The sequence below is a fragment of the Embiotoca jacksoni genome, unplaced genomic scaffold (assembly GCF_022577435.1).
Source record: "Embiotoca jacksoni isolate LCO1_2020_lvr unplaced genomic scaffold, fEmbJac1.0.p SCAF_2, whole genome shotgun sequence".
Taxonomy (NCBI): domain Eukaryota; kingdom Metazoa; phylum Chordata; class Actinopteri; family Embiotocidae; genus Embiotoca; species Embiotoca jacksoni.
This window is the reverse complement of record NW_027185340.1, coordinates 11481266-11495301: the sequence shown is the minus strand read 5'-3', so window position 1 is coordinate 11495301 and position 14036 is coordinate 11481266. Positions and strand designations below refer to the sequence as shown.

At 40.5% G+C, this 14036-nt stretch overlaps 1 protein-coding gene across 2 annotated transcripts; it reads right to left on the bottom strand.

The window, feature by feature from the left end:
• Positions 1 to 470: 470 nt before the first annotated feature.
• On the bottom strand, positions 471 to 3451 carry vgll3 (vestigial-like family member 3). 2 transcript variants are annotated; one of them, XM_069154546.1, is made up of 4 exons: positions 3250 to 3451; positions 1969 to 2329; positions 1316 to 1855; positions 471 to 1195 (listed from the first exon to the last, which is right to left on the bottom strand). In XM_069154546.1, the coding sequence occupies exons 1-4, from the start codon at positions 3352 to 3354 to the stop codon at positions 1155 to 1157; spliced, it is 1047 nt and encodes a 348-aa protein (XP_069010647.1). In that variant the 5' UTR covers positions 3355 to 3451; the 3' UTR covers positions 471 to 1154. The 2 variants fall into 2 exon arrangements, with proteins under 2 accessions (XP_069010647.1, XP_069010646.1); XM_069154545.1 differs by having other exon boundaries at positions 472 to 1195; positions 1969 to 2332.
• Positions 3452 to 14036: the final 10585 nt, after the last annotated feature.

Sequence of the window (14036 nt, the reverse complement as noted above, 5' to 3'; positions counted from 1 at the left end):
CTCAATGCTAATGGTAACAACAATAACCTCCTTTTTAGATGAACCTAATTCCCTTCTGCTTTGTAGGAGTTGATTTTCATGAACCTTTGCAGTTAAATCAAATGTATACTCTATGCTCTATACACAAATATCACATAAATTGTATGGCTCGTATTCTGTTGCCTCACGATGAGTAAGCTTGGATAAGAAATGAATAAATGAAAGAATGTCAAAGGTCCTGAAGCTGAGATTCAATGTAAAAACTAAGAAAAACAGCAGCATCAAATCCAAGTATGTGGATGCTTTTGCTATATTCCTTATTTTAGGAAGAAGACTTTACAGGAAGAGAAGCAGCTGCCATTTTTTGGAATGCACAATGACGTTGCACAACAAACCTCACAGGAGCAGGAATTTGTTTGGAAATGCTCTCAGTAATAAAAAACAATTCTGAAATTTTCAGTAACGTGCTCAATTTCCTTTCAGAACATAGAAAAATGTGGTTGTAAGTTCATCTTTTGCTTGCAATTGTACATATTTTAAGAGAGAATTTAACTAATTTATGATGGAGAAAAATCCTTCATTTGCAAATACAGTTTAGCAAATTTATTACTTAAACATTCAGTACCAATATTTACACTACACATTCCTCAAAGGCAAGATAGTAAAGGCGGCATTCAAGCAACAATTTTAGCAGAAGTCATCCAGCAAATGACAAATTTAGCTCGGCAAAACTGTACATACACACAAAAAGCAATTTACAGTCATCAACAAACATTTACTGTACACAACAAAATGTGGATCAAAATCAAGCTCTTGAAACAGAACCACTTGGTCTCACATTGCAGGAAAAGAAAATAGTGTTTTGTGCTGACAAAGACAAGGCCTTCCATTCTTAAAGCTCCTTTTTTTGTTATTTGATTTTTTTTTTTTTTATCGTTCTTCACAGGCCTTGACGTGCAGCCAAAGCATTGGATCACTGTCATTTAAATCCAAGCCAGAGTTCATCTCCGTGGTAATTGTGTGGACAGTGCAGGACTCATGGACTCGGCTACAGTTAGCATTATATATCTACATTTTACATTACAGTGCTGGTGTTGCAGCCATACATCTATGAAGCCACATAGTCGGTCCTTTTTGGTGTGAACTGATATTCCATCTTTCTGCCGGTGCGTCTGTTAGAACCAAACTGAGGTCTTTGCTTTGGTCTGCTCATGAGCTGCAGAGAGAAAGAAACAAAGTTAAATCATTAATATGATTCTTACCACTTACTGCACACATTCGGATACATGTAAAGTTTGACAAATACTGCTAAAAGTTATGCTGTAATTATAGCTACCTGAGTCATACACCTCCAAAGATCCGTGGAGGGCAGAGGGAGTCCAGGAGACAGAAGTCGCCGTGACAGGGCTGCTGCTGCTGGGATCCATCTCGGTCTTCACCCCCTCGCTGTGTGGGGAGCTCCCTGCGCTGGTAGCCGCCTGGTTCTGGCTCCTAACACCAGGCAGCAGCAGCGGATTGAATCTGGGATCCAATGCTTGGCTGTGTGTTGGGTATGTGTGAAGCATTGGGTGATGGTGTCGGGTGTGGATGTGGGAGTGAGGATGGTAGACGTCATGAACGTTGGGGTAGCCACTTGTGTTTTGGGGACTCAGGCTGTACGTCCAGCTGTCGGGGAGGGCGGCTGCAGGAGGGAGGCTGGCCTGGGAGAGCATGTGGCCGGCCCACAGGGCTCCATCCGGGTGGTTGAAGGAAACGGGGCTCGAGGAAAAGTCCGGGTGGACTGAGACGGAGACGGAGGGGAGGCAGGGACTTGCCTGGGATGGATAAGCGCTGTTCCAAGCTGAGCTGCCCTGACTGTCAGAGTGAGACCCACCGTCTGAAACAACCACAACAAAGACTTTAACACACTGCCACATACAATATTTCTATAATCTTCACTTTTAGCATCTTTCTGAAACGTTATCATTTCAGCTGTGTTACCCCGCTCACCTTTCCATAAGCCAGCATTAGCTGGGGCAGACGGCTGGGTCACTCTGATGGGCTTGGTCTCGCTGCTGAAGGTGCTGGCCTGACTGAGAGCCCGGGAGAAGTGCTCGTCCACCACGTCACCGATGTCGCCTTGGAAGTAGGTGAAGAGTACACACCGGGAACTCAGGTACTCCGCCTCCGCTGGTTGAGCGCCATCCTTCATCTCTGAATCGGAGGAGGGTCTACGGCCTGATTCGGGGCCTGGTGCTGCAGGACCCTGCCGGAGGCCCTGATCCCTGAGCAGCATCCCTCTTCCTCCTCCTTGCTGCTGCTGCTGCTGCTGCTCCATACACTCCTGCATCTTACTGTAAACACTCAGCTTCTTCTGGAGAAAGACACAAAAAGAGAAACAAGCAGGTATTCACAAAACTTTTTTAGTTGAATAGTCCGATTTTAGTTGAGAGATTTAACTCCCAAACCTCTTTGTGTTTGTTTCATAGATAAAGAATACAGACAATTATCCTTTCACACATGGTGCTAACACATCAAAATAATACTATTTTTCCCAAACAAATATACAAAAAAAAAAAAAAGACTTTACATGTCACATATAAACAATTCCGACAGTTAAGATGTCTTTTTGTTTCTGAAGGCAGTTTGGACTCGTGTGAAAATGAGTCTCTTTTTTCCCATACTGCATTCAAACTATTTGTAAGGCTCAGTGTGGTCGATCCGCATTCCTGAGTGACTGACTGGCTGTCATTACATCACCATTTGACCACAGGATTAATAGTTCCCTGTCATTACGCCTGACCTGAGGTGAATGCCGAGCCCCAGACTGGAATCTAATCATTCAAAAGTGAAATTGAAGGTGAGAGTTGTGTTCATGGACCGTGAAGAAAGTTTGAGGCGGCTGTCCTGAAAAGGAATCAGTCAACTGGCAATAAATGAAAGGAAATGGATTATTCATAAACGACATTTTACAAATGTAATCCCAGTTTGTTTGGGCTGGGCTCACTGTCCAACTTTTTTGTGATGAAGTATGTTATCCCAAAAGTTAGCTCAATTGTTCCTTCCTGGTTGTGCTGTTGTCGCCTACTTATTCTTCAAAACTTGTCTTAGTATCATAAATTACAATCGATAATACCCGTGAAAATACAGAACTCACACGTCACCTCAGGTCACACGAGCGCTCGAGGAAGTTATTCCTTCTTCTCAAGTGAAAAGAAAAATCTTCGAGCTCAGGTTAGGTGGCGTTAGTGCCTCTCAGTAGCTGCCAAACTTCTACGCTGCGCGTCTCACCTGTTGCTGCTGGTGATGGTGGTTATAGTACGTCGCCTTGTACGCCGCTGCAGGGAGGTAGTGCGCTCCATAGCTTTGGTGGTACATCACATCCAGGCAACTCATAGCGACGGAGTAAAACGGTGAAGAAGAGAAGAAAGTCCGTGGAGAGAAAAACAGCCGAGGGCGACTCTCCTTGAGACTTCAGACGGGCTGTGTCCTCCGAGCCATCAGTGGCTCCATATATGCCCAAACGCATACAATGGCCATGTCGTCCAGTTTGCATACAGACAATGCGCCTCCCGCTGTGCGCTCCACCACCACCACCCGGGGCCACAAAATGGATCAAAACGGTATAAGACACAAACTGTATCCGGAAAAAGAAAACTCTCCCCTAACAAGTTTTCTGACTGCTTTTAATTGGGTAAGCATTCCGTTCTCCCTTTTCTCTCCCTCTGTTTTGGAGGGGAGTTATATTTAGAGAGGGCTGGGGCCATTGCGCACGCCCACCGGGGACGGGCCTGTATGGCGCAGTGGAGTTTGGCAAGGCACTGTAACTTCCATGAGTCTGACGATTCTGTTCATACGGCTGTCTTCCATTCAGAAAAAAAATAATATATATTATGTGTTATAAAGATTGGAGCAAAGAGAATTCCCTGAGGACTCTCAGCTCAGAATCAGGGTTGTGGGATTTTTTTAAAATTATGATTTGCGAGCCCAAATCTCCCCATGAAGCATCTAACAGAACATGAGCAAAAACATTTAACAGAAATGAAAAAAAAAAAAAAATCCATTTTATTTTCCTTTTTCATTTTTACTGCTCTAACTACAATGCCATTTTACAAACATATTGGTCAACCAAAACCTTCTCCATACCTACAGAAATATGAATTTAATGTTGACTATTAATTGATTAATAGCTATGTTTAGCTATGTTTTGGATTAAAACAATCAAATTAGAAAATGTTAAGTTTAAAAAAAGAATACATACTTTAATCAGCTTATAAATTATCCCTCAAGTATCTTAAATGAATTGGAAACTTTTTGGTACATCTCCAAAAGATAGGATACTTCTCTATTATTATCTATGAGAGAACAGATGCATGAGACCCTGTGCGGTCAAACAATGTCATCTGCCGTCATGTCTGAGCAACAGGTGCAACTCCAAGGCTGTTGCATTATGGATGGTCAGTAAAAGTCATATTAGAGGGAACTGTTTTGGTTTCTACCCTTAAGATGAAGGATTAAGAAGCCTCAAATAAACTGAAACAAATTAACTTTTTTTTTTTAATTTTATTTTTTTTATTGAAACTATGTGTGGTTTGGCAGGTTGTTCATTAGTGTTACAGTTCATTATCACTGTTCCCTCCTTCAACAAAGCTCATGGATTGAATGATTTGTGCGGTTTGCTGCCACCTATTGACGAAGTCTCTGACATGACATGACGAAGCAGACAACGTACAGCAAAATAGAACAGGGTTATTTTCCTACACCAGACAGGGGATGACATATTAAACAATGGGACTAGTTGATTTTAATTTGCTTTAATGATGATTTAATGATGATTTTGGGGTTCAAAGGTCACAGTGACCTCAAGTTGTGTCATTATCGTGCACGCAATATCTCAGGAACAGCTTAACAGTTTTTTTTTTTTCAAATTTGGCACAAATGTTCACTTTGAACAATACTAATGTATTGCCTGTTGTCATGACAACAAATATCACAATCAACTTAATCGATCTTCTGGTTATTCAAAAGACTGATTTGAAAATAAAGTAAATGTTTGCATTTATGCAGAAAGCAAAAACAAAAATAGCCACGTAACAAAGAAAATGATATTTTAGAGATATTGCTTTAAGTCACAGAAATACTGTATTTCTTTGTAGCCTCAGTGTTGATTTACATTTAATCACTGTGCGTTTCCTCCACTATGGGATCTGGTGAAAGATAAATGTTTAAGAAACACAACAGGAAGATTCATTATTAATTGTCTGGCCCTGCACTGCTGCATTGCTGTTGTTGCCATATTTGATACTTGAGTTTCCAGATATGATGACACTTGAGGGACTACAGTGTGGCAGGCGAATAACAGACTCATCATTTTCACTCATGTTTCATTCACTTTGATGTCACAGGGAGCGTGAATTATTCAGTCACAAGCTGAAGATGCTAAAGTGGGGCACCGTTGTGGAGGAGAATAACTTATACAGGAAACATTAAAATACAATAGCTTAGCTGTTTCCATCGAGGTTTATAAAATGACAAAGTTTTGATTGATATTATCGAAATGAAAAGAAATTAGCAGTTAGAAGTTTTGTTGTTTATGTTTTTATTTCATTTGAATTGTAAAAACTTAACAGCCAAACTTGTGTTCTCCAGAATTGAATAGCATTTAAAAGATGATATAAGCAGCCAATTTTAGGACAATGATCAGTTTTGTAGTGAATAATACATACAAAAATAATCTGTCAATCATTTCCAACTCAACAAAAATGGAGAACTGTAACTGGGACCGTGTGAAACAGGTATATCGCCACTTTAATTTATTGACCTGACACATCACTCAGTGTGACAACACCAGCAGACAAAGAGACTGATTATAAAATTTTGCAGAGCTGGCAGAGTTTCTCCGCGTCTCCATCTAGTGTTCCCATAGAGGAAATCTCGTCCATCGCTGTCGTTGCTCACTTTAGAAGTGGGGCAGTGGAACACTCGGAGAGATGCCTGAAGACGGTGCAGGAAGTATCAAACTCACAGATTTATAGTGGTGTTGCACACACATTAGTGCACACACTCATGCACAGTTCATAGAGCATATTCCAACAGACAGACACACACGTTCTCTGACACAGACGCTGGACCTCGGGGGTTTTCCACCAAACATCTGGAGCCGCCTGCGCCTTCACTCCTCTGCTCCTTAATGAGGCGCAGAGATGATTATTAGTGGATGTTTTTAGGGGGGGGAAATGGAGGGAGGAGAGGGGAAGGGACAGAAATTAAAGTGGAGAAGTGTTTGTTTTTCCCTCAAAGAATGAGGGGCACCTCCAGTGCTTTAGATCTAAAGAAATCTCCCACTCCTAATAAACTTCATCTACTTTAGATCACAGACACATTTCAGAGGAAAAAGGATGAGGTTCGGGGGATACATCCCAAGAAACCAAAAAAAGAGGTCACAAGTATTATGTTCTAGATCTAAGTCTCAGGGGTAAAAGAAGAACAATTCCTTAAAACTTCAACCCTTTAAGTCTTAAAACTCACATTAAAACGTAAACACAAAGACACATCACAAAAACGCCTTTTTAGCAAAAAGTGCAGGATCTTGCCAAATGATTTGCTTTTCTAATTAAAAGCTCTATCTTTTTCAGCCTCACACTGCACACCTGATGAGGCAGGTGTGCGATAACGCTGAGTGCTGTTCATGATGAGATCTCACATTAGGCAGTCTGCAGCATCATGAGTTTTGTGGTGTGGATGCTACCGTTCTTTTGCCCCGGAGAGAGTCTGTAGAAGTACACACCTGCCTGGGCTGCCTCCTGAGATGACCTGATGATGATGATGATGATGATGATGATGATGATGATGATGATGATGATGATGATGATGAGGTGAAAATAATTGCACAACGATCCCACAAGAGAATCTTATATGTAGCTTCTTTTTGTTGAATTGTACCCTACAAAGCGAATATATTCACATGCATTTGAACTGAAGCTGATACAAATTTTCTACCGTGTGATATTTTGCCCTCCTTAATTAAAATTGAAGTTTTTATAAATTCAACAAATTAATTAGTTAATCATTATTTTTTATATCAATCATCTAATTTAATGTCTCTACTTGTGACACATTAAAATATTACTGCTGCTATTGAAAGCATTGTGCAAAACATATTGATGGAGAGTTCAGAAAAAAAAAAAGAGGATCTCAATTGATACTTCAGAAACAGATATCCCCTTTGGCCTCCACATATTCTTCTCCCTTGTTAAAACCTGGAGCTTCCATTACAAATCCATTATAATGGAATTTAACCACCAACAGTTCAGAGAGTCAGTTTTTTGTAATCTTTTATAGCAGCTGATGTGGTGTCAAATTGCCAGTAAGGTCATATCTTTCTCACTCCACACCCCGAAATTGTTTTCATCCATCTTTCTTTTTCTTTTTTTTTGTAACAAGAGACTCACCAAGATATAGAAAACTGACTTTTACGTGTAAAATGTGTGAAATATCTGCCCAATTACCAAAATGACACTATCAGTCAAACTCCATAATGTCAAACAGGATATGTATGTCTGGCTGTACATTCAAGATAGCTGCAGTTACTGCTTTAATATTGCTGTATCCTCTCTCTAAATGAGCCCTCCTCACAGTGTGTGTCAGGGGTGGGGGAGGAGTGGAGACTAAGTCTAATTAAAGAGCCATTAGTGCATCTCTAAGCACATGAAGTGATGCAATAGGAGCACATTTTATTCATTATCAGCCATATTCAAACTTGGGGAAAAAAAATGTGCTAAATCTTTTCACAATAAGATATGCCTTTAATTCAAAGTTGGAACAAAAGTCTTGATGTTTAATTCAGTGTAGACACAAAACAACATGGTGGAATCATTTACAATGTAACACTCTGCTAATGAGCAAAAGACAATCATTTGTAAGTTAATGGAAATGAAATTTACATGTTAAGCAAATCAGCAAGAAAAGCAGTGAAAACAGATTTTTTTTTTTTGTACCAGACTTTTGCTTCTTCATTATCTCAGTGATCACATTAGGTTTTCATTGTTCTTCCCATTTTTACCCTTTTAATGAATGTAAATGAGACTTTTAATTGCAAAGAGTAGATGAAGAAAAGTATTTCCTTCACAGTGTGTGTGCCTGTGGGTGCGCCCACACAGTGTGTCTGTTACAAAGTGACCAGTGGATGTTTGGTTCCGTTTCAGCATGCTGACCTTGCTTAAAATGCAGATAATTACTCAGTCCATCCTCCAGTTTTAACTCATATTCTGCATGTGTAAAGATAATGCGAGCTGCCCGGGCTGCCTGGCAGAAGTTAATGAGATGATGGAGACTCAAAGGCAGGGTCATGGTGATGGAGGGGGGATCCACTTGACAGATGTGGCTCCCCTTTACAGGGTTATATTGGGATTTTTTTTTTTTTTTCCTTTAAAACAAAATGGACATGGATTAAAAAAGTTAATAAGAAGAAAATCCACAGCAAATTGGAAATAAAATAATATTACAATGTTTATGGAGGACATTGTTTTGTCACACTTTTCACACTGAAAATGTGTGAAATTAAGCTGTTCAATAACATTTTATTACTTTTCAGAGCAAAATTTTGATGTTTGGTTAAAACAATGATGTGTGGAACACTGTGGAGTAGATTCATATTATATATGACAATAAAATGCTCTCCAGCAGCGGTAACGTGGATGAAATCTTCTTTTTTTTTGCTGGCACATTGAACAAGATGGAGGAACAGCTGCAGTCTTTGTCTTTTTGGGGATCTTTTATGAGACTTTGCTTTGGTAAAATCCCCATGATATGAATCCCCACTACATCTAGATGAAAACTAAAACAAATAATTGATTTTAAGCACCTTATTGGGATTTTTTTTTTTAAAGATTTAACATTCAGAATGAGAACCATTTAAAATATGTAAACGGTAATGATTTTGGTCTGATTTTCCTTTATTCCCTTGGGTTTCTCTTCATGTCATTTCCTGTGTCCACTCACCACAGTCCCCTGCCTACACCACGCCCACCTCACGTGTCCCGTTTCCTCACCTGCCCCACTTGCACCCAGCATATATTCTTCCAGCGTGTCACCACTCTTTGGATTGTCAAGTCAACACTGAAGTCAGAACACCAAGTGAAATCTTTATGTCAGCCCTTTAGTATAATCTGGAACCAACATTCACTTTTATTTCCTTTTAAAGTGCCTGACCTTTGTGTTTCTTAAATTAATCCTTTTGTAAGTAAAGTTCTGTTGTTTGCTTAATCTTCGTGTATCTGTATCATACATTTGGCCCCTTACTCCTGAGACCTGTGACATAAACTATATAAATACACCCATACACTATAAGCCTTTCTCAACTCAGACAAACTTCACAAACCTCCTCCTTCCTTTGCAGAGCGAAGGACTCGTCCTCCACTGCCCTTCCAGCTGTAATGACTCTAATTCCCTCATGCTAATGGTGTGTCTGAGCCTCAGCCCCTGCTGGGACCACCAGCCCAATTCTTGTGGTCACAGCCTGGCTCCAGGGCAAGAAGGAACATGGACCGGAGAGACGGGAGAAAAAAAAGAGAAAGGGCAAAAGAAGAGTTCTGGTTTGATGCATGTAGGACCTACCCTCAGACAGATTGGCATCCCCGGGCTAAAAGGACCTGTGGATAAAAGAGGGTGTCACTGAATCCAGTGTACGTATATGCGTGTGTGTGCTTCACTGAGTGTGACATCCAAAATTGGTGCCAGCAGCAGATTTAAGCAATAACACCTTACTGTTTGACCTCACTCACAAAACCAACAGCACGCCTGATCTCTGTGTGTATGCATCCTTTTTATCTACTTAAGTGTATGTAACTCCACACCTGTTCGTTTTTTCTGTGTGTGTGTGTGTGTGCGTGTGTGCGTGTGTGTGTGTGTGTGTGTGTGTGCGTGTGTGTGTGTGTGTGTGTGTGTGTGTGTGTGCGTGTGTGCGTGTGTGCGTGTGCGCATGCTTCTTGGGAGGCTGCGGAGGATGGGGGGGTTGGCAATGATGATGAGCAAACACTACCGGGGAAAATAATCTCTTATTACCCACAATTCCCTGATGCTGCCCTGCGCCGGTGAGCGCGACTAGATTTGTCCCACGGGCAACAATGAGTGGAGTCACTCACTCGATTTATTAGACCATCCCAAGCTCCCCCTGCCCTCTGCCTCCCCTGCTGCTACTACCCTGTTTCACTGCCTCCATCCGTCCCTCTGCCTCGTCCCACCCTCTCAGCCACCCGCTGTCTTCCATATGTCCGTCGTCCTCACCACTACTTCCATACTTTGTTTGGATTTGGATGAAACTATCTCATCAATAATTCATATTAAAGGTTTCCTATTAAGTTGATTGACCCGATTAGTTGGTATGTTACTTTTTAAAGAGTAGTTTCATTAATCAGTGCCGCTCTCATGTTAAATATGAAGCTGCGGCCTAGCTTAGCGTAGCATAAAGACAGGATGAAACATCCAGCCCAGATCCTGAAGAGAACATTATGCATCTACCAGCACCTTTAAAACTCACTGAAACACATATTCTTGTTTAATCTGGACAAATACCAAACAGTACTGTTGTGCAATCCTCACACTGACTTCGCCAACCAGATATTATCACAATAAATGTGTACAAATTATGATAACAAGGACTGGTTAAGTTTAACAGTACTAATGATTCGTATGAAAGTTTATGAGCCACATTATTTTATATAAAGTAAGGTCCTGGCAAGCAGACCCATTTCTATGCTTGGCCAAGAAATAGTCAACACATAAACCACCAAAAAACATTTAACAGTTGAGATTTTGCTTAGATTAAACAGGATATACTTGTTTATGCTAAAACTCACCTGGCTGTACCTTTGTATATTTATTTGAGGAGACAGACTGAAGGTGGTTACAGGCATAAACATTGGAAATCCACCCAGGACACCAAGGTTCTGGTCTACGAGAAAGCATTGAGGATTTCTTTAGAATAAACCTTTTCCTAACCTTAATCAAGTGGTTTTGGTGCCTGACCCTAAACACAGCCATGTGGTTTTCCATGCATCGACGAGGCAAAACCACTGACATGGTTTCCTCTAGGGGACCTGCAGGTGTATTACACGATTTGGCGTGATACCATGTTGTATCAGTATAAATCTGATAAACTCATCGTAGGCCCAAACGTGGTCCACACAAAGTACACGGATGCAAATGACAACAAGCAAAACATTTGACTAAATGTCAACGTAATTTAGAGGGTATCAAACTTCAATCAAACCAATATCAAACCAATCAGAGGGTTTCCAAGACCACAGTATACAGTTTCAGTTGCATTCATGTCTGAATGAGGTGACAAAAGTGTCATAAATATGCTTGTGCATAAGGATTTGTTCAGGAAGTGGAACTCAATGCAACGTTGAATGAAACTAAACTTGTGTGGCTCGAAGTGTTGGGTAGTAAAAGGTCTCTGAATGTTAACAACATCTTCACTGATCTCCTGCCCTAGCTGTCCTCTATCTTTATCTATATAATTGTTTAATCCCTCTCTCCTGCCCTGTTTTCTCCTTCCTCTGTCCTCTCCTGCCTCCCTCTCTGTCTCTCTCTCCATCTGGGCAGCGGTGAAGTATCCATCCATCAGAGTGAAGAAGAGCTGTTGAAATCCCATGTCTCCCATCACAGCTCCTTCTCTCTCTCGGTGTTTGCATACAGACATATTTCAGCCTATCGTTACATGTCAAACATGGAGGGAAGAAACGCAGCATACATTCATATCTTATTTCCTATTATGATTCAGGATTTATGATTGCAAAATATGGGAATGAAATACGCACAATGTGAAGGCCTGCTGGGACATTTGTTGAAATTCTATTGCAAATGACAAAGAAAAAAAATAATTATGGAATTCATTGTGTGATATATGGGGCAGATAATAGTCTTCTACTATAAAAACGAGACATCACAGAGTCAGCATTATCTGTCTCGTTGTGATGTGCAGGGAGTTGTTGACTTTGACTTTTAATGAGTGATTTGGTCATTTTTAAGCTGAAGTAAAGTAAAAGTTATCAGCAAGTGGTCTAAATTTCGAAGTTGTAAGAATAAAAAGGTTGTTGGAAACGTTTTCAGTTTTGGAGGTTGTGAGGACACGCTCAGCTTGTTGTTTGGATGTCCATGAATGAGTTTATCTGTGAAGAGAGGGGGAAAAAAACAGTTTGTTAATAGACTGCAACAACTCCACAGTCCTCAAGCAAAGGGATCTGTGCGATTTGTTCAATGATACCTTAAAGCTGTAAAGCTTGATGTGCTTTATGGCTGCAACTCCCACAGATTGTGCAGAGATCTCATTTCACACATGAACGTCTCCCTCTCTCTCTCTCTCTCTCTCTCTGATGTGTGTGTGTGTGTGCGTGTGTGTGTGTGTGTGTCCATACACTCTGTAGTTAGTGCCTTAACATTACACATCTTCTTGCCCCGGGCTAGATCACATTGGGAGGAAGAGAACGGCATAGATAGATGAAAAAGTAGAGAAAGTACGGGGACAAAGTGGTGCAGAAAAACTGTAAAAAGAAAAAGGAAAAGCACTTTTTTCCACATCATGTTTTTCGTGTTTGCACTTATGAACACAAAATATGATGCTCATGTGGACACGTTTTTAGAAATACTTTTGAAAAATGTGGGTTTGATGTTCAGTGATTGATTCTCAAAAACCTCCAACTTACAGTATGATATGAACATTAAGAACAATAATGTGGAATTGTATTGATTCAACTTAGTGTTTCATCAGAATAAAACTAAAAATTAAAGCCTCCTCACCGCATAATGACCAGTACAATGCACGATTAATCAAATGCCAATATACCTATGAGAGTTAGAAATCATTTCCTAATTTGATCCCCAAGTATTGATTTACATGATGCTACATTGTAGCAACGATATCACAGACAGATACAGGCTTATTGCCAGACGGCCCCCTTGGTGCTTGGGGCTAGATTTATCACCACTGGAGCTCTCTGATGATGAGGCCGTTTAGTGGGGGTCCCCGCAGTCCTCCGCTGATTAGCACCAAACATCTTCCCTAATAACCTTAACAAGAACAACGCCTCAGGACGACATGCCGATGCACACAGGCAACTGTACACACACACACACACACACACACACACACACACACACACACACACACACACACACACACACACACACACACACACACACACACACACACACACCTCCTTAGAGATAAAGGAAAGAGCTTAGGGCTACCCATCCTCCTCTCCTTTGCCTCAAAGTCACCCCTCTCTCCTCTGCTCCAGCCATAACTTGGCATCTCACTATTTCTGGGATGAGATCCCCTCCCACCTTACATCTTCTCTCATACCTCCCATCACTACCCCCGGTACAGACGCTCGAACGAAATTGAGTTGGTTATGGTTCAAGAGTCCAACCACCCCACGTAAAGTTGCTCTCAGCATTAATATGAGATTAGACAATAGGAATATATGAATATAATCTGGAGTGTATGGAATAACTCTATTCGGGGGAATAAAATTGAGAGCAGAATTTATGATGATATAAGAAGCCGTAGGGGCGTTTTTTTAAATATTTTTTATAATAACCCTGTCTGTGGATTGTTTCCTTACAATAGTTTACATATTTGTGTGTTCTGACCAGTGTATGTACAGTTAACATGTCCAGATGCATAAACCATAAAATCCCAGTTGAAGAGATAAAAAAAAGGCAAACAACACTGAGAAATTAGTTTGATCTTTAAATGTGAGAACTGATATCCATACAAACTAGAAATGACATGACCTTATTTGCTTGCTTAGTCTTATCAATAAGCAAAACTAAGAAATGTATTTGTATCAATTAATACAGTTATCCTGCTATTATGTTGCCCTCTGGTACAACATATAATATTGTGAGAATGAATTCACTGGAAACCAACAATGAGTCGTGGAAGAAATAGCCTATTCTGAGTAAGTACCAATACAGCAATATAAAAACACTCGATTACAATTAAAAGTTTTAAGTCTTTTAATTGTCAGATGATTACTCAGATAGGAAATAATAAAAGACAGTTCTGACAG

Coding starts and splice junctions, on each gene's coding strand:
- vgll3 (XM_069154545.1), bottom strand. CDS start 3,354: ATGAGTTGCCTGGATGTGATGTACCACCAAAGCTATGGAGCGCACTAC. Junction 2,333..3,249: donor ACCATCACCAGCAGCAACAG/GTGAGACGCGCA, acceptor GTCTTTCTCCAG/AAGAAGCTGAGTGTTTACAG. Junction 1,196..1,315: donor TTTGGAGGTGTATGACTCAG/GTAGCTATAATT, acceptor TTCTCTCTGCAG/CTCATGAGCAGACCAAAGCA.